At 40.9% G+C, this 18,305-nt stretch overlaps 1 protein-coding gene across 3 annotated transcripts in view; it reads left to right on the top strand.

Moving 5' to 3' along the window:
- The window catches only part of LOC308093091 (nuclear receptor coactivator 2-like), a 208,974-nt gene that overhangs the window by 41,178 nt on the left and 149,491 nt on the right, over window positions 1-18,305 (top strand). For all 3 annotated transcript variants that reach the window (XR_013933848.1, XM_080439302.1, XM_080439301.1), the window contains exons 13-18: window positions 8,108-8,360; window positions 13,057-13,251; window positions 14,148-14,324; window positions 15,856-15,964; window positions 16,562-16,730; window positions 17,499-17,783. Coding sequence is in view for 2 of the 3 variants with exons in the window: in XM_080439302.1 (XP_080295428.1) it covers window positions 8,108-8,360; window positions 13,057-13,251; window positions 14,148-14,324; window positions 15,856-15,964; window positions 16,562-16,730; window positions 17,499-17,783 (1,188 nt within the window). In the remaining variant the exon portion in view is untranslated. The remainder of the gene's footprint in view (window positions 1-8,107; window positions 8,361-13,056; window positions 13,252-14,147; window positions 14,325-15,855; window positions 15,965-16,561; window positions 16,731-17,498; window positions 17,784-18,305) is intronic.

Genomic DNA, 18,305 nt, shown 5'->3' with positions numbered 1-18,305 from the left:
TATAAATTATATACTGTATGTATGCAATCAAGTTACCAAGAAATCAATGTAGACAGAATTTCAACTATCTCACAGACAGGAAATACATTTTAACCACTTTAACTGTGGCGTCCCTGTTTTATGTGTGTCATTGTAGGCTATGTGATGCCCCCCACCCCCCAGTGAGCGTCTGCTATTTTTAGAATATCCAGAGTAGAAAGTATAATGGATCATTTAATTTACCATATTAGTCTCTAGATGCATTTCAGACATGTACAATTTATGTCTTGTATTAAAATCAAATGTATCTGTTAAAGTAAAACTGCTTGATTTGAAATACCAGTTAATTAAGCTTTCCTTATACGCGTGTTGTCTTAAAGGAAAACTTATTGAGGATTAAATTAGATCACAGATCTTTATATAGCCTTTATACTTGAGACCAGGACTGAAGATTGGATAGAGTTTGTCAGTGAAGGTGCAGTCAGTGAAAGAGTAGAGATGAACTCTGGTCTCCGCGTTATAGAAGGAGACCAGACCCGCCTCATAATCCACAAACACTCCCACTTTATGGAGCTTCCATGCATAGAAGACATAATTCCATTCGGCAAGAGCCTGGTGCATTCCACCCAATCCATCCTCAATCTTATTCATTATAGTCCAGTAACCGTTTTGGGGATTCAGTGTGATTGTTTCCAGCTTCCTATTGATGGACTCTCTGGCCACCCCTAAAAGCCACCCAGTGTTACCTTTAACCCGAACCTCATAGTAAATCCTTCCTGAGGAGAATCTTTGTTTTCCTAAGACAAAGACAAACTGAGAGAATATGTTCTTTCCTGGGAGATTCTTCCATTCTCTGTGATGCGCTTGTTTTCCATCCTCAGACAGGATGAGTTCACAGTGTGCTGTGTCAAGGTCCAGAGTTACATCCACTGCATATTGCTGGATTGTCCTCAGCTGAACATCAGACAGCTCCTTATTCAGCTCTTGACTGAGTGTCGGCACCAGCCAAGCCACAGCTGGTCTCAATGTCCCATATGATGATGGATGTAAATTGACATTTGTCCAGTCCTTGGTGGGTGGAGGGGTGTTGATGGATGTGAAGTTCTGGAGGAGGTGGAGGGGGTCTTCAGCTTGTGAGAGCTGATTCAGCTCAGAGCTTCTCTTCTTTAATTCAGTGATTTCCTGTTGCAGCTTTTTAATGAAGTCTTCAGCATGTATCTCAGTTGTTTTCTGCTTCTCTTCAATCACATCAATGACCTCAGCCTGACTTCTCTCAATACAGCTGATCAGAGCAGTGAAGACCTGCACACTGTCTGCTATCTCACTGTCTGCATCTTTCTTGCTGAGCTCCACTGAGTGTTTGACCTCCTGAATCTTCACCTGTCTCTCCTGGATCATCTGCTGAACTTCAGCCTCTGTCTTTCCCAGCTCAGTCTTCTTTCTTTCATATTCCTCTTCCAGAGATACAATGTCATGTAACTTGTGGTCTGACACAGTGCAGAACTGACAGACACACATGTTGTCAGTCTTACAGAACAGCTCCAGAGGTTTTATATGTTTCTTACACATAAAGACTTCAAGGTTCTTTACAGGGTTGATGAGTCTGTGTTGTTTTAACAACATAACTCTTTGATGAGGCTCCAAGTGAGTCTCACAGTAGGAGGCCAGACACACCATGCAGGACTTCAGTGCCTTGAGTTTGGTCTCAGTACAGATGTCACAGGAGACTTCATCTCGTTTAGCAGGTTCTTGGTTTGTGCTGGAAGTTTGTTTCAGCTGCTTTGACTTCCTGAACTGATCAGCCATCTCTGAGAGAACTTTATTAACAAATAATTCTGGTCTCCTATAAAGGTAAGATAAGGTTTTGCTACATAGTGGACATTTACGCACATCAGTAGTGTCCCAGTGATGTGTGATACAGGTTTTGCAGTAGTTGTGTCCACATGGAGTGGTGATTGGATCAGTGAACACCTCCAGACAGATAGAACACAGGAACTGCTCTTCAGACAGGAGAACACTGGCAGACGCCATTTCTATACACTGAGAAGAAAAGTAAAAGTATCAAATGTTGTTCTTGAATGATACTTCTCTTAATTTTACCTACAGTCTTATATTATAGCATAGAGACACACGGAAACTACACATTTCACACCCACTATTGAGACAGTGCACCCACGCAAGGTCCGTTAGAACGAAGGATTGCAGCTGTCAATGCATTCTCTATGAGAGGCATCGTAAAATACCGTAATTTCACTGGTTGACTACTGAGGCTTGTATTCTAATAAAGTGCCCCATTTGTTTTATTTGTCCTTTTTAATGTGACATACCTGCCATCTCCATATACAACCCACAATATACTATAATATACATCAGTGTGTCAAAAGTTCTAGCATCTGAAATCTAAAGTTTAAGTGGTCGCATGGTATATACGTCACAGACGCATTCCTTAAGGTTTTCAATACCCAGATCTCATATATAATATGTATAGGCTATTTATTTTGGACAATTATCCAAACAGCATCTTGCAAGACGATTTGTATATTAATACTAACCTGGAGAATTCACTAAGTAGTTGAAATGTCGGGATATGTCACTCCCCCATTTAGTTGGGTTATTTCCCCAACTTACATTCAGGCAAGTTAATATAACAACGGTAAACCCACACGTTTTAATTTTTCATGTACCGTCGGAGCTCTGCGGTAGGTAGAAAATTAATGTAAGCCTATATGAGATGTTCAAAATATAGACATAAACAAAGTAATTTGGGATTGGGATGAGAATTCAAAGTCGGCGCTCTGTGCTCGTAAAGACTGTGTTGTCACTGAAATGCAACTACTTGTCTGTCTGCCGTCTCCCCTCTGCTGTGTTAACATTATGGGTAACCCATTAACACATTCCACGCCAGAGTTTAATCTCATAATGTACTCACCAGTGCCAGCGTTTTATTGTTGTTTTTTTGTTTTATTCACGTCGCCACAGACCTCGTTAAATCCCTTTAGATCTAGCATAAAACTGTTTGTAAACACAGCGGCGATCCGACTGCGTCGCCCAGTGAAATCCCCTTCAAAAACCCAGTCGCCATCTTGTAGTTACAACAGTTTATGTTAAACAGCGATCAGCGACGAGAAAAACTACAAACGAGAAAATGGCGTTTTAGTGTCCGCTTTAGAATGGAGGCCAATGGGATCGGCAAAAACGGATCCCGGATAATTCCGTTTCCGGTGGTGCTACAATGAAATGTGCCGTATCGAAAGTGAAAAAAAGTGCAATGTGAACTTTAAAAAAAAAACACCACTTCGCGTAGGTCTACGCGATTGGCACGTGGCGGCTTTAAATAGGTTCGCGTAGATCTACGCGATTGGCAGTCAATGTGTTAAAGTGGCAAATTAAATGTGAAACACAACTATCAACTATTAAGAAAATAAGAAGATATGTTGATCAGGGGTCGCGCTAGGATTTTAATCTGCCGGTCCTAATGTCCGGAATGATTCAAATTGATCGGACATCTGATAAAAAATACCGGTCATAATTATGTTTATGCATTAATTGCAAGCAGATGCGTAAATACAGCCTAACACTTAGGCCTACAGCATTATATTTTGGATTGAGCTATTTGAACATGAACCATGATGAACGAGTAATATACACATTTTATATAGCAGCAGGGTCATCTGGCACAATTACATTAATTACCATTTGCGCATGCTGCGTCACTGCGTGCGTAATGGTTTCTCAATAATCAATTGCGGACTTTGAACGCATTTTCTAATCAGCTGACCTGTTAGGGCAATAAATTATAGACCACTACTCACTCACAGGAGGTTATACTGTATACTTTATTTGTTTATTTAGACAGGACAGAGCATATTAATGAACGTCACATGAACGTAAATACACCGGATTTAGCAAAGATGCTAATTTTCATCCGCAGTCCTCACATATATAGTAATATATAGTTAGGCAGTGGATGCCATCGTGCATCTGGCTGGGACAGCCGTGGGAAAGTTGCTGAGTTGTGAGAATCTTGTCGTCTCCTCATAGAGCTATTCAGTTCAAAGTGGTAACGTTTTAACGTGTCCCCCTCATATAGAGTTAAAAACAGGTCCACGATTATGATTAACGTTGTGTTTCACCTGGATGCCACAGTTGCTGTAGCCTATAGCTGTTGTGAAGAGTATTTACGCATCTGTGTTGGATGTTTCATCATGTTAAGCTGTAGTAGAGCAACTTGCCAACTTTACTCATAAGTGCCCTTGTAGTAGCCTAGTGTCTCTGACATATTCTCGTATAACTCGTAATGATACAACTTGTGCGTGACTGACTGTTAAATACACAACTTTATCTAATATAACCGGACCGCGGTCTCTGTCTGAGACCACAGAGTTAAAATATATTGCGACTGCGACACTACGCAGCAGCAAGTTCAACTACTACTCTCACCTGTACCTGAAGATTCTTGCAGGGGCCCTCATTCAAGGTCATTATGATTATGCATGCACTTCATGGTATCACAACACCTCCAAGGCCTTAAAAACAAGGCTCCAAACATCCCAAAACAAACTTGTAAGGCTACTTCTTGGCCTCAATCACAAAACCCATCTAACCCCTGCTCATTTTGCTAGGATTGGATGGCTTAGGGTTGAGGACAGAGTACAGCAACTTGCTATGGGCCTGGTCTTCAAGATACACCACAACATTGGGATCCCCCTGTATTTGTCAAAATACTTCCAAAATGTTAATGAAGTCCATGATCATAACACCAGAGGCAGCTCCACAAATCATGTTCAACCCAGATTTGGCTCAACTAAGGGAATGAACTCGTTCTCATGCTATTCATCAAAAATGTGGAATGCCCTACCAAAAGGAGTAAAGGAGTGTAAAACCCTACTCACTTTCAAAACTGCCCTAAAGATACACCTTCAGGAGGCTGAAATTCGAAAATGGCCCCTGTCTAAGTCTTAACCTCCCTTAACCCCCTACCCCCCCCCCCTCCTTCATTTTCCTCTTTTGTATATATATTTTTTTTCTCTCTTCATACCAGTAACCTGAAAGCTGATTGTATGACATTCTGTATAGTAGTGTGTATATCTGTCTGCCTCTTATATGTCATCATGATTTGTGTGCATGGGGTTCTCATCTTAAACAAGCTGCGTGCTTAATGAGAGTTCCAGTTTAGTAGACCTTGTTTTGTGAATTTGTACTTCCATGTACTGTTATGTACTGTCATGTACTATTCTCATGTCTTACTAAATAAACTACATCAATCAATCAATCAAAACCTTCACAATAAAGTGTCTCCCATTTACCTACCAATAGAGCACATTTTACACTGGTTATTGTTAACAGGAAATAGGTGTAACTTAACAGCGTGTGACACACTCTTTCATTCTATCTCTCCCTCTCTCTCTTAGAAACACGCACACGCTGTTAAGAGAGAGAGAGAGAGAGAGAGCGAGAGAGAGAGAGAGCTTGCAAAGCAGAGGATTTGAAATGTGCCTGATTTGCGGGGAAAATTAATGAACGTGCCGTGTCATTGTCAACCGGTCAGGATGTCCGGAGAGGTTTATTTTTTCCGGTCTTTGTCATAAAAAATCGGTCAAAACCGGCAATTATCGGACTAACGCAACCTCTGATGTTGATAAAGACACTCTATACATTTGGAAACATATTTTTATTCAACTCTATATCGTCTCCAGTTCATGTAGGATCATTTTAAAAGTCGGCTAACTCTCATATTCCTCATAGGAATCGCATTGACAGCTGCAGTACATCGTTCTAACGGACCTCGCGTGGGTGCACTGTCTCAATTGTGGGCGTGAAATTTGTAGTTCCCTTGTGTCTCTATAGAACATAGACTGTACATATTATACGGAATTGAGTAACCTAGTGCAGTACTTCAAAGGCTTGGCACACTCAGCTGAATGAGTTTAGGTCAATTCCGGTTGTAGATTATAAACAACATCAAAGGAAACATTGCCAATCACGAAAATGTTTATAAAAGACTATAATATGTTGCAGCAGCAGTCGAACAGAAACAAATGCATTTCAACTTCAACTTCTAGCATTTGTCAGCATTTCAGCCGCTAAACAGAAGTGACCTTCTATATAGCTAGATAGCGGTCATTAAACCTAGTCCAGACATACAAAGAACAATAACTATAACGATAACTATACTGTACATACTGTAGGTAGTTAAAAGAATCATTGTAACTCAAGTGGATAGTGGAGTCCACAACTGAACAACGACAAGAGTGGTAAACAACATTGTTGAGATTACTTTCAGAATGATTTTCATGAACGTAATCAAAATCCATATGCATTTACAGAGTGCCACGTTCAACAGAACGTTATATAGTTTCATCAGTGTGTGTGCTCAAATCATTATCATTATAGTTATCATTCTTGGTGTGGACGGCCCTTTAGACTCTAACGTTACTTCACTGAAACACTCAGAAGAAGGTGAAATTTAAGGCATTTATGTTACGTGTATACTGAAAATCATATTTATATGGTACTCACCTGTCTACTTCCTTAGCCTTCTCTGTTAATGATAAAATCCTGTTGATCTGAGGTTTTTGTAGAGAATATGAGCTCATTGCTTCACACCTTGTAAAAGTTATTCATTCACTGGGCTCATTTCATGCTGTCAGCAGGCTCAGAGGCCCGTAATCAAAATGTAAATCCATACCATTAATGTTTTAATGAATTAATTAAATTAATACAATTTTAATTAATTCATTATTATTTTTATAAGGTGGATAGAATATTGCCTGAGAAGAACTGTAGAGTTCTCATACTGTTGTTCAATTCCTCTGTGATCATACATGCATGTACGTAAAACATTTGATTGTTATCATCAACCACGTTTTCAATCAAAGTCCTTAAGATATTGTTTTATAGCACTAGTTGTTGGACTTGAGACTGCCATGTGTCCTAAAGTCAAAGATTCTCAGTGTCCTCTTTCAAATCTCTTCTAATAACTCACTTCTATCGCACAGCTTTTTATTAATTTATGAATTTATGTTTTCATTTATGCTTTTTTATTGTGGATTTATTTACTGTTGTTGTCATTGTATAGCACTTTGTAATGTGTTTTTGAAAGGAGCTATATAAATAAAGTTATTATATTATTATTATTCTGCACAGGATGCATCTAGAAATGTATGAATCTCCTATATCCTCCTGTATTATCTCAGTGATGTAATGTATAGGTGATTTCCTCCTGTGTTGTGTGAGGACAGAATATTGGACAGATATTTCCCAATGAGGAAGTTTAGCCCAGATGTAATAATAATAACTGTTTATAACAGAATAATGTCGATGTATAATAAAGTTATGCATCGACATACTAGACCCTAAGAATATAATGAAAACAAGTCTAATTATTTTGTTATTTTTGCAGTACAAAGTCCGATTCAGGCAGTAGGCTACACAGGCATTTCCACTTAATCACAATTACTGATTTCTATTCATTAATCACAATTTATGTTGTTAACATGCAGCTACATAAAATAACCAATCATCAACATCAGAATCAATGCATTCCTATATTGAATGAACTCTTCTATAGCATTTACACTATATTGTGTGATAGACATTATACAACTACAATGTTGAGTGGAATGACATAAAATCTAATTATGCGTATACAACTATGTTTGATTGAGGACTGTAATAAACTTCCTTCATGAACTGAAGAAACTATATATAAAGATAAAAAAGGTTAATTAATTAATCCATATTTCTACCCCCCCTCTCTCCATCTCTCTCTTTCTCTCTCTCTCTCTCTCTCTCTCTCTCTCTCTCTCTCTCTCTCTCTCTCTCTCTCTCTCTCTCTCTCTCTCTCTCTTCCCCCTCTCTCCTCTCCCTCTCCTCTCTCTCTCTCTCTCTCTCTCTCTCTCTCTCTCTCTCTCTCTCTCTCTCTCTCTCTCTCTCTCCTTCTCTCTCTCTCTCTCTCCCCTCCCCCCTCTCTCTCTCTCTCTCTCTCTCTCTCTTTCTCTCTCTCTCTCTCTCTCTCTCTCTCTCTCTCTCTCTCTCTCTCTCTCTCTCTCTCTCTCTCTCTCTCTCCCTCCCCCCTCTCTCTCTCTCTCTCTCTCTCTCCTCTCTCTCTCTCTCTCTCTGATCTCAGACCAGTGAGTTGGAGGACTTCCTGGCAGACCTACAGCAGAGACAGATGTTCTCAGGTCAGACTCGAGGAGGAGGAATCCCCACTTCCTCCTCCTCGCTCGCCCCTCCCCCGGCTGCCGGCGCTGACAAGCATACGGTCGCTGTCACTGACTTCCTGCACAGCATGACTGACAGCTCCAACGGCAGCGGGAGCCCGCCCACCGCCCACGCCCCCCAGCACAGAGCCTACCCCCCCGCCATGGCCCCACCCGCACGTAAGTCCACCAATAAACTTAAAGACCAGCATGTTACGATTTATCGTATATCGATTCAAACTGGTGACAATTTAAATCGATGTAATAAAAAATGTCTCAGATTTTGATGGTGTGGAGAAAAAAGAAGAAAAAAAAATAGGTCTACAAGCTTGTGTCAAGATGCTTGGAGGTCAAAAGGGGGTGGAGCCTGGAGTCAGCAAAACCAGCTAACTCCGGTGGACTTCGCTGGTTTAGCAGAACATTTGATGATCCAATGGAGTTAGCTGGGTTTGTCAGAAGCGCTTTTTAATGATTTTCATTGGTTCAATATTTTTTGTTCCAACACACAGACGTAAAGGGTGTTCAATGCCCCTGATTTATGAAAAAAAATGCAAAAGTGTCAAAATGGAGTTAGCTGGTTCCTGCCGAACAGTTGCAGCCACATCACTCTCTGTTTGTAGTGGTAGTAGTAGTAGGGTTTTTGCGATCAACTGTTTGCTGCCGCAAATGCACGCGTGCGTGCATGTGCCCCCCCTCCCGCGCGCGCGGGAGGGGGGGCACCCCCTTTTTTTGTTACTTTATTTCGGTTTTAGGGGGGGCACCCCCGTTTTTTGTTACTTTATTTCGGTTTTAGGGTCAATTGTGACTCGCGATCGCGGTAACTCGCAGATTAATAGCCTAGAAATAATTTATTGGAAAAAAATAAATTATAATTTTCCCAGGGTCCGCAGAGAGGTCATGGACCGCGGTCTGCCTGTTGAGGACCCCTGCACTAGGTCGATTAACTGTTGCACCCTTAATTTTACACGTTTTGTGTGCACCTCAAACAGTATTTAAAGGTAGGGTAAGTGATATTTTTTGGTTAAAACAAAAAATATTTTGTTAAAAGGTTAAAGCACTATATTCTGATAGTAATCATTGCTATAGAGTGTTTTTTCAGTAACAGATGTCTCCCCGTCTCTCCAGCTCTTTAACAAACAGAAAATACATTTTCCGGTAGGTGTCAAAATCTCAGCCAATCAGGAGAAAGTACCCATTTTTAAGCTTAATTTGTATAGTGTTCCACTTCCAATTTTGCATGCTCATTTCTTAGTGTCATCACTTCCAATTTCACTTGTTTAACACTCGCATGACTGAGGTTTCATACTCCTCCACCAAGCCTGAAAAAAGATCATTTTGATCCCCAAATCAGGCTATCCTATTGGCCACTGTCTCCCTCTGTTCTCCAGACTAGTTCACACTTTCTCCCCCAAACAGTGGGGGGTTCCATTGTCTTCTAAAAAGATGAGAGTTGAACATGGGTTGCCAAATTTTGAGAGAGAAATAAGCAGGCAGGTCTATGAAAGTGTAGGCAGTAGGCTAGTGTGTATTTCTATCTGTCTCCTATATGTCATCATGATTTGTGATTTGTGTATGTGGGGATCTCATTTTTACTTCCATGCAGTGTTGATTTCGTTAACGAAAACGAAACGAAATATGTTCGTCAACGCACATTTTTCAAAGGACGAAGACGAGACGAGACCACCACCCATGAATAAACAATAACTGGGACTAAATCATTATGCAATTTCGTTGACTAATAAAGACGAGACGAAAATGTAGTTCACTAAATAAAGACTGGACTAAACTCTATGGTCATTTTAGTTCACGAACAAAGACGAGACGAAATATTATATCATATATTTATTATATGATTTTGTCACTCCCTGTCTCCTTTGATAAGCAGCGCAGGGCATGCTGTTCCTCACTCACACACACACACCCTTTTAAAGTTGCAGCCGCGCACGCACGCACACACACACACACACAGAGTCACACCGTCAAATGAATGGCAGGAGGATTCAGATTTCAGAGCGAAACTTTACAAAATAAAACGGTAAAATGCTTTGCACGGGGCTCGGGAGAAAGAGAAGAGGTGATATGGACACATTTTCGCTACATCGATGTGGAGAACAAAACACAATGCTTGAACACAAGCGTTCACCACAAAGAGATCGAGTTATAAGTTAACAAAAGGTTTGCACTTTCTCCATTTACAGCCCATACATCTACACAAACGTTCAGATTTCAAATATAAAGTGCTTACCTCATGGCCAGGGATGTTACAATTCGATTCGGGTAACCCATAAGTACCCATATTCTCCGTATTGTCCAATAAAAAACATTTAAATCCGATCGGTGGCCATTTTCTCCGTATTTTTTCCATGCTTTCAACTAAGTGACCCTATCGGTTGGGAGGTGTAATTGCACTCTGATACACTATAACTCTATGAGAAAATGACCGCCAATCGGATTAAAATGCTTTTCATTGAACAATACAGAAGTTACGGGTACTTATACCCACCCGAAGTAAATTGTAACATCCGTGGCCACGGAATAAAAACTTTATATTTGAAATCCGAACGTTTATGTAGATGTACGGGCTGTAAATGGAGAAAGTGCAAAAAACAGGTTGAAGTTTCGTCATGACTGTCATAATATGACCGTGATGTAATGCTGCTTTCGATTTAGTAGCAGCAAGCGAACTATAGTAACTTGTAAACAACCCAGTGACAAACCTATATTATTATTATTCATAATAATAATATTCACATTATTGTCTGAGCGTAAAGCTCTCATTCTATCAGCTGTCCACGTCGCTGACAAACGCGTCTCCTCTCCTCCTCCCGTGCAACAAGTGAACACAATGCTATGTTCCACAAATGTGCTCAATCCTGCGCAAAATATCTGATCTTCAAGCATAAAACAGTTGCTGCGTGACAAGCTGTATGCTTGTAGATCCTATCTTTTTCCACCGCTTTGCAGTGAAAGGGAAAGTAAAATGGGTCGCCACATTTTGCGAGAGAAATAAGTTAGGTCTATGAAAATGTTACTGCATGCGTCGTTGTGCCCTGAGAAAACAGTTAGGCATGAATGCTGGGGTAATAGCCGAGGCTAATTTGCAACACCAGTCCCTGGTTAGACCTTTCTATATAAATATATACCTAATAAAAATGCATGAAGCTCTAATCTAAACAAGTATGAAAATATATTTATATCTGCAAAGTAACTAGTAACTAAAGTTTTCAAATAGTTGTAGTGAAGTAAAAGTACAAGATTTGCCTCTGAGCTGTAGTGGAGTAGAAAAGTATTACCATTATAATGTAATTATATATATAATTATAATATTAATAATAATAGAAAGACGCGAAAAACAAGCCCAAAGTCGCTTATAATAAGCAGACATGGCAACATCGACTCGCATAGACTCGCTGCTGCAGATCGTCTACGGGCCGCTCTGCGGGGGGTCTAGAGGTGTGAACTGCTCTTCCCTGGGGGAGAGAGAGGGAGAGCGGTCAATTTAGCCGAAATATAACGTTTGGGATGGTATATATGGTATATATTTCATATTTATAATACGTTTCAGAAGAAAAAAAAAACGGAGATGATTTGAAACATATATTTAGGAAAAGTCATGAAAGGGGAACTTTCTCAGAGCTTCATGAGAGAAGATAATCCACTTTAAATTCTCAAAATCGGTCATATTGATAGCTTAGTCATGCAAGTGTTAATCTGTATCCTGATTGAGTTCTCTGTCCTGATTGGATAAAATTGGAAATGAAACTGAAACTGAAACGAAAATGCATTTTCTGTTTTATAAAGAGCTGGAGAGACAAGGAGACTCCTTTTACTGAACAAACACTCTATAGCAATGAGTACTATCAGAATATAGAGCTATTTAACACTTATTTTAACCAAAGAAAATCACTTACCCTACCTTTAAGTTGCTTGCTTCAATATTTAGATATTTGATATCTTTTGAGCAAACACTTGTGCGACTGATATTGTCCTTTTAATGAATGCATCGACCTTCATTTTTCGATTAGTTATTTCATTATGTTAATATTTTACAATGTGTTATTGCATTCCTATACAAATGCAGGAAGTAGAATCAGGCAGTTTATAGTGTCAAACTCGAGGATGCCTGTCATTGCATACCTGAAGACTAGAACACTGAAAATGTCTGAGAACGAAGCAGACTATACTTTGGATCAAGGGATTGTTGTTGCCTATCTATTTGAGACGGAATACACTGAGGAAGAGCTGGCTAATTTACAGGCTGATCTCACGAGAACGTGGCAGGAGCCGGCCGAGATTGGTATGCGGAAAATAATGCTTTGTTTCTAATGTCAGACATTTAACCACGTTGCAACTGTCGTCCCTATTATTTCATTATAACATCTTCCAAGATTCTCATTGTGAAGTTGTTGATGGACTATTTTCTCTATTTTTTTTTAAATAACTCATCTAAAATTAAGGTCGACACATTCATTAGATCAGGGATGGGCAATATGTATATATATGTATTTATTACACGGCTTATATATATATGTAAATATTATTATTATTATTATTATTTATTTCCTTTCCTTTTTCCTTTTTGTATATTGTGTGCTTTTTCATTTAGTTTTTCAGATTTTTTTTTGTTTTATTATGTACGGAAGCATATTGCTGCCATTTCAGGATGTTTTTTTTTGTTTTTGTTTGTTTTTTTGTTTAGTTTTTTTTGGTTTTTGTTTTTTTTCGCTGCAAGCTTGTACATCGCCAATTTTTTACCTTTTTAGAAAAATCTTGTGAGAACTACTGATTTAGAAGACGTTTGTAGAATCGGCCTCAGGTCTTAATGGGTTAAATAAATACATTGTTGAAAATAAAAGTACGCCTGTCTTGCCAGCAGACTGTAATGGCTCCAGAATGGTCCAGGCTGGACGAGGAGGAGGAGGAGGAGGAGGTCCCCAGCACCCTAACCCCCACCCTAACCCCAACACCCCCAGAGCCTTCCCTGCTCCACCCAGAAACAACACCCCCTACCTCATACTGCAGCAGCAGCAGCAAGGCACCATGGGAAACCACAGAGGCATGGCCAATGGAGGTATGCTTTACAAAGATAATACATTGATGTTAGATTGCAATTAGAGTTGTCAAAACATCAAACAATCTGATTACACATTAAAATGTGAAATCAGATTAATCACAGTATGGTTAATCACCACTCCTAAATGTGCCAATTTTCTGTATATTGTTGTGGGAACGGGAAGATAAATGACGACAAATATACATATTACATTTGTTTAATATGACAAATATTTAAACAAGTGTGCTCCACCGCTCCCTTGGTTGTGCTACTGAAGGAAAGAGGGACAATAGTGATGTTTATTAACTAGCTTACTTACTTACAGTAGTGAGAATGGAATAGTAGACCTGCCGTTTATGAGCCCAAATGCATATCTTATTACATTACATTACAGTCATTTAGCAGACACTTTTATCCACAGCAACTTACAATAAGTGCATTCAACATAGGTAGGGAAGAAAACTACTAATCACCAGAAGTCTTAAGTACATTCTCTTCTAAAAGAAGCAACTAAGAGTATACCTAGCACTAAGGTAAAAGTGCAATATATCAGCTACCTACTTTCTTCAACAGATGAGACTATCTTAAAAAGCTAAACAAAACAAAAACAACTTATACGTTGTTCTGCATAATTATAAACATTTATGAGTGTTATAATACCTTATAAGTGCATTTTAATGCATTTTAAATGTGCTTATAATGCATTATAGACCCGACCTTAATATACCGTCTTACCAAAAACGTCTTGTTATAGATCAGCTATTTTCACTACTACTGTTTTGAAACTTTGTGTGTGTAATAATGTTGATTGTGGAATATTTCCTGTAATAGGTTCAATCCATTAGTGTTGATTAGCTGCTGCACAACTAAACCATACTGCAGTAGAGCAATCCCCCATTTCTCCTCATCTCCAGGCATGCCCAGTGGGGGGTCCGTGCGGGCGCCCATGCAGCAGCAGCAGAGCTGGGGTCCTCAGGGGTCCTTGATGGGCCAGGCTCTCCAGGCAGCCGGGAGGATGCAGGGGTCCAACCCTGGTGGTCTGCCTCTGAGAGGGGCCAGAGCCATGGTCAACATGAACATGATGGGTACAGGTGAGCAGTGGTGGGAAGTAACTAAGTACATGTACTCAAGTAGGCTACCGTACTTAAGTGCAATTTGTACAGACTTTTGTACTTTACTTGAGTATTTCCAATTTCCAATACTTTTACTTCTACTCCACGAGGCAAATATTGTACTTTTACTTAAATATTGTACTTTTACTTTACACTACAATTATTTGAACAATTTAGTTACTAGTTACTTTGTAGATTTTGATTATTATCGCAAAACATACATTAACCACTTCAGCCCTATATACATTTTGGCCATTTGAAAATAGCCGATCTACAAGCTCACAATGCGTCGCATCGACAGACAGACAGACTCACTTCTCATAAGCCAAATTCCATTCCCCAAAGCTCGGTCACTCGCTCACTCTCCTCGCTTCCTCCACTCGCGCCTAAGCCCCGCCCCTGCGAGGAGCCGAGGATTATTTGCGAGGACAGAGTGGCCGACCAGCTGGCTTCAAAGGATCGGACTGCACTTAGCGTCATTTCAAAGCGACGGCAAACTCCGCGATCACTTATGACGTCTCAAACAGCTGGACCAGAGGAGCCGTGTATGAAAATATACATGCATAGAATAATATGCAGGTATAGAATAATACAGAATATAAGAATAGACAATTCATCAATGTGGATGGCCACATTGTTATCTTTGTAGTTAACATTTTGTGCAAAGCCATTTATTCCTGAAATAGTGAACGAAGCGCCAGGATGAGCAAACTTACATTTATGAATTAAATCCTGACCCGTCCCTCTTTTTGCTCGTACAGTCCCCAGACCCCCCACCCCCCGCAGCAGTCCCGCACGGCACTGCTGCTTATAACAGCCACCGTATATTACAGAGTATGTCTGACTCTGAATTACATCATTCATGCAGGGTGGCCATACGTCCTCTTTTACCCGGACATATCCTCTTTTGGGGGGCTGTCTGGGGTTTTTTATAAAATCCTTCAAATGTCCGGGGTTTTGAGAGTTTGGGTGATATCCCCCCCACTTCTGGGACGAAGAAAAAAGAAAAAAAACTCAGACGATTTTGTGATTTTGCTTGATATTGTTTGATAGCGAAATAAATCATGACTGATGAATGAAAGAAGACCCTTCACAGCTAATAGAGAATTAGCCGGTGTTTCGGCATGGTTTCGGGTTTCAAGCATTGTTTGTGTGGCCACATGTGGAGGAGGACATATACGTCACGGGAGAAGGGAAAAAACAAAAAAAACGTGTACACGTGATGCGGAAGTCTGCCGCGGAGGAGCTGTGGAGAGTGGTCGAGCCTACACTTGATGTACACTCGCTAAATGCAGAAGTAGAGAGCCTCCTCGGCTCCTCCACTCGACTCCACTCGCCTCCTCCAAGAAGCAGCTGAATAATTGGACCCTGAGCACATCCGGTTTGGAGTCGGAGTGACCGAGTGGGAGTGAGCGAGTGGCCGAGATTTTCGGGTTTGGAATTTGGCTATAGAACATAACGTAGACTCGGTCACGTGACGTCCCACTCTTTCCTTCCACTGCCCAATCAGAGATGGATATGGGAAACCCCGCCTACCCCCAGCACCAACCTCCGCCCAATCAGACGGCCCCATGGCCGGACCGCATGGTGACCGTGGATCACTATGGAAACCATAACAGGTATATACCACACTACTAATAGTGTGTGTGTGTGTGTGTGTGTGTGTGTGTGTGTGTGTGTGTGTGTGTGTGTGTGTGTGTGTGTGTGTGTGTGTGTGTGTGTGTGTGTGTGTGTGTGTGTGTGTGTGTGTGTGTGTGTGTGTGTGTGTGTGTGTGTACTGTTACTTCACTGGATTATTTCCAATTGTCTATACTTTTACTTCTACTCCACTACATCTCAGAGGCAAATATTGTACTTTTACTCCAGTACAATTATTTGAAAACCTGAGTTACTAGTTACTTTGCAGATATAAATGATTACATTATAAAACATACATTAACTACTTTATCCCTATTTTATACCTAGGCTATTTGAAAATAGCAGATCTACAAGCTCAAAACGTGGCGCGATGCAACGCGTTATTTTCAAACATTTTAGTACTTTTACTTTTGGTCCTTTAAGTACATTTTGATACCAACACTTTTGTACTTTTACTCAAGTACATTTTGAATTCCGGACTTTTACTTGTCACACGGTACTTCCACATTGCAGTATTGATACTTTTACTTAAGTAAAACATTTGAGCACTTTTTTCCCCACCACTGTGCGTGCGTCAGGCCTCCGTACGGCGTTCCCCAGGAGGAGGGGGTGTGCTGTGGCTCGGGGCCCTCAGAGGGGCCTCCAGACGAAGGGACCCTCATGAACCAGCTGTTCTCTGTGCTCAAAGACTTTGAGGGCCTGGAGGAGATCGACAAGATGTTGGGAATACCTACGCTGGCTGGACAGGTAGGAGACACACACACACACACTCATTGTATTAACACGTTTTGGGGGACGATGCTTCAAAGCAAGTCGTGCGAGTGCGAAATGGCGGAGATCATAGACCACGAGGGGCGGAGTCACATGTAGTGGTGGAAAGTAACTAAGTACATTTACTTAAGTACTGTGCTTAAGTACAATTTCGAGGAATTCGTACTTTACTTGAGTATTTCCAATTTCCAATACTTTAACTTCTACTCCACTGCATCTCAGAGGCGAAAATTGTACTTTTACTCCACTACAATTATTCGAAAGCTTTAGTTACTAGTTACTTTGTAGATTTTGATTATTATTACAAAATATACATTGACCACTTCAGCCCCATATACATTTCGGCCATTTGAAAATATCAGATCTACAAGCACACAATGCGTGGCCACGTCAGTGTATGTAGAAAGCTTGTAGATCTGCTATTTTAGCCACCCGACACCCTTGCACGGCCTATAAAATACGGCTTCACTGGTTAATTAAAGTGATCTGAACCTGAATGTGTGTGTGTGCTTGCGTGCGCGTGCGCGTGCGTGTGCGTGTGCGTGTGCATGTGCGTGTGCGTGTGTGTGTGTGCGTGTGCGTGTGCGTGTGCGTGCATGTGCATGTGCATGTGCATGTGCATGTGCATGTGCATGTGCATGTGCATGTGCATGTGCATGTGCATGTGCATGTGCATGTGCATGTGCATGTGCATGTGCATGTGCATTTGTGCATTTGTGTGTGTGCGTGCGTGCGTGCGTCCAGGTCCCGCCGTCCAACCAGGAGCAGTTCTCGGGGGGGGCGCTCAAGCCTCCCATGTACAGCCAGCACTACCACCACCCAGACCCCAGCTATCACCACCCACACCTCCACGGCCACAACCCGGCCCTGGGGGGCCCCCAGCCGGGCCCCTACCCTCCCGGCATGCTGAGGATGCCCGGAGGAGGAGGAGTCAGGGCGGGGCTTAGACCGACAGGCCACGCCCCCGGGGTTCCGTCTCAACCCAACAGCCTGCGGCTGCAGTTGCAGCACAGACTGCAGTCCCAGCTGGTATGATGACATATAATGACTAAACAGTGTTTAGTAGAGCTGCACCCATACATTGGTCAGACCGTTATATCAGTGGTGTAAATTAACTAAGTACGTTTACTCCAAGTTCTGTACTTCAGTACAATTTTGAGGTACTTTTACCTTACTGGAGTATTTCCAATTGTCTATACTTTTACTTCTACTCCACTACATCGCAGAGGCAAATATTGTACTTTTACTCCACTGCAATTATTTGAAAACTTTAGTTACTAGTTACTTTGCAGATATATATTATTACGTTATAAAACATACATTAACCACTTAAGTCCTACCGATCTACAAGCTTGTAGATCGGCTATTTTCAAACATTTTTGTACTTTTACTTTTGGTACTTTAAGTACATTTTGATACCAATACTGTTGTACATTTACTCAAGTACATTTTGAGTTCTGGACTTTTACTTGTAACAGAGTACTTCTACATTGCAGTATCGATACTTTTACTTAAGTAAACCATTTGAGTACTTTTTCCACCTCTGGCCGT

The sequence above is a fragment of the Gymnoscopelus braueri genome (genome assembly GCF_963280865.1).
Source record: "Gymnoscopelus braueri genome assembly, chromosome: 10".
Taxonomy (NCBI): domain Eukaryota; kingdom Metazoa; phylum Chordata; class Actinopteri; order Myctophiformes; family Myctophidae; genus Gymnoscopelus; species Gymnoscopelus braueri.
The sequence above is the reverse complement of the archived record's forward strand: the minus strand, read 5'-3'. Positions and strand labels throughout refer to the sequence as shown.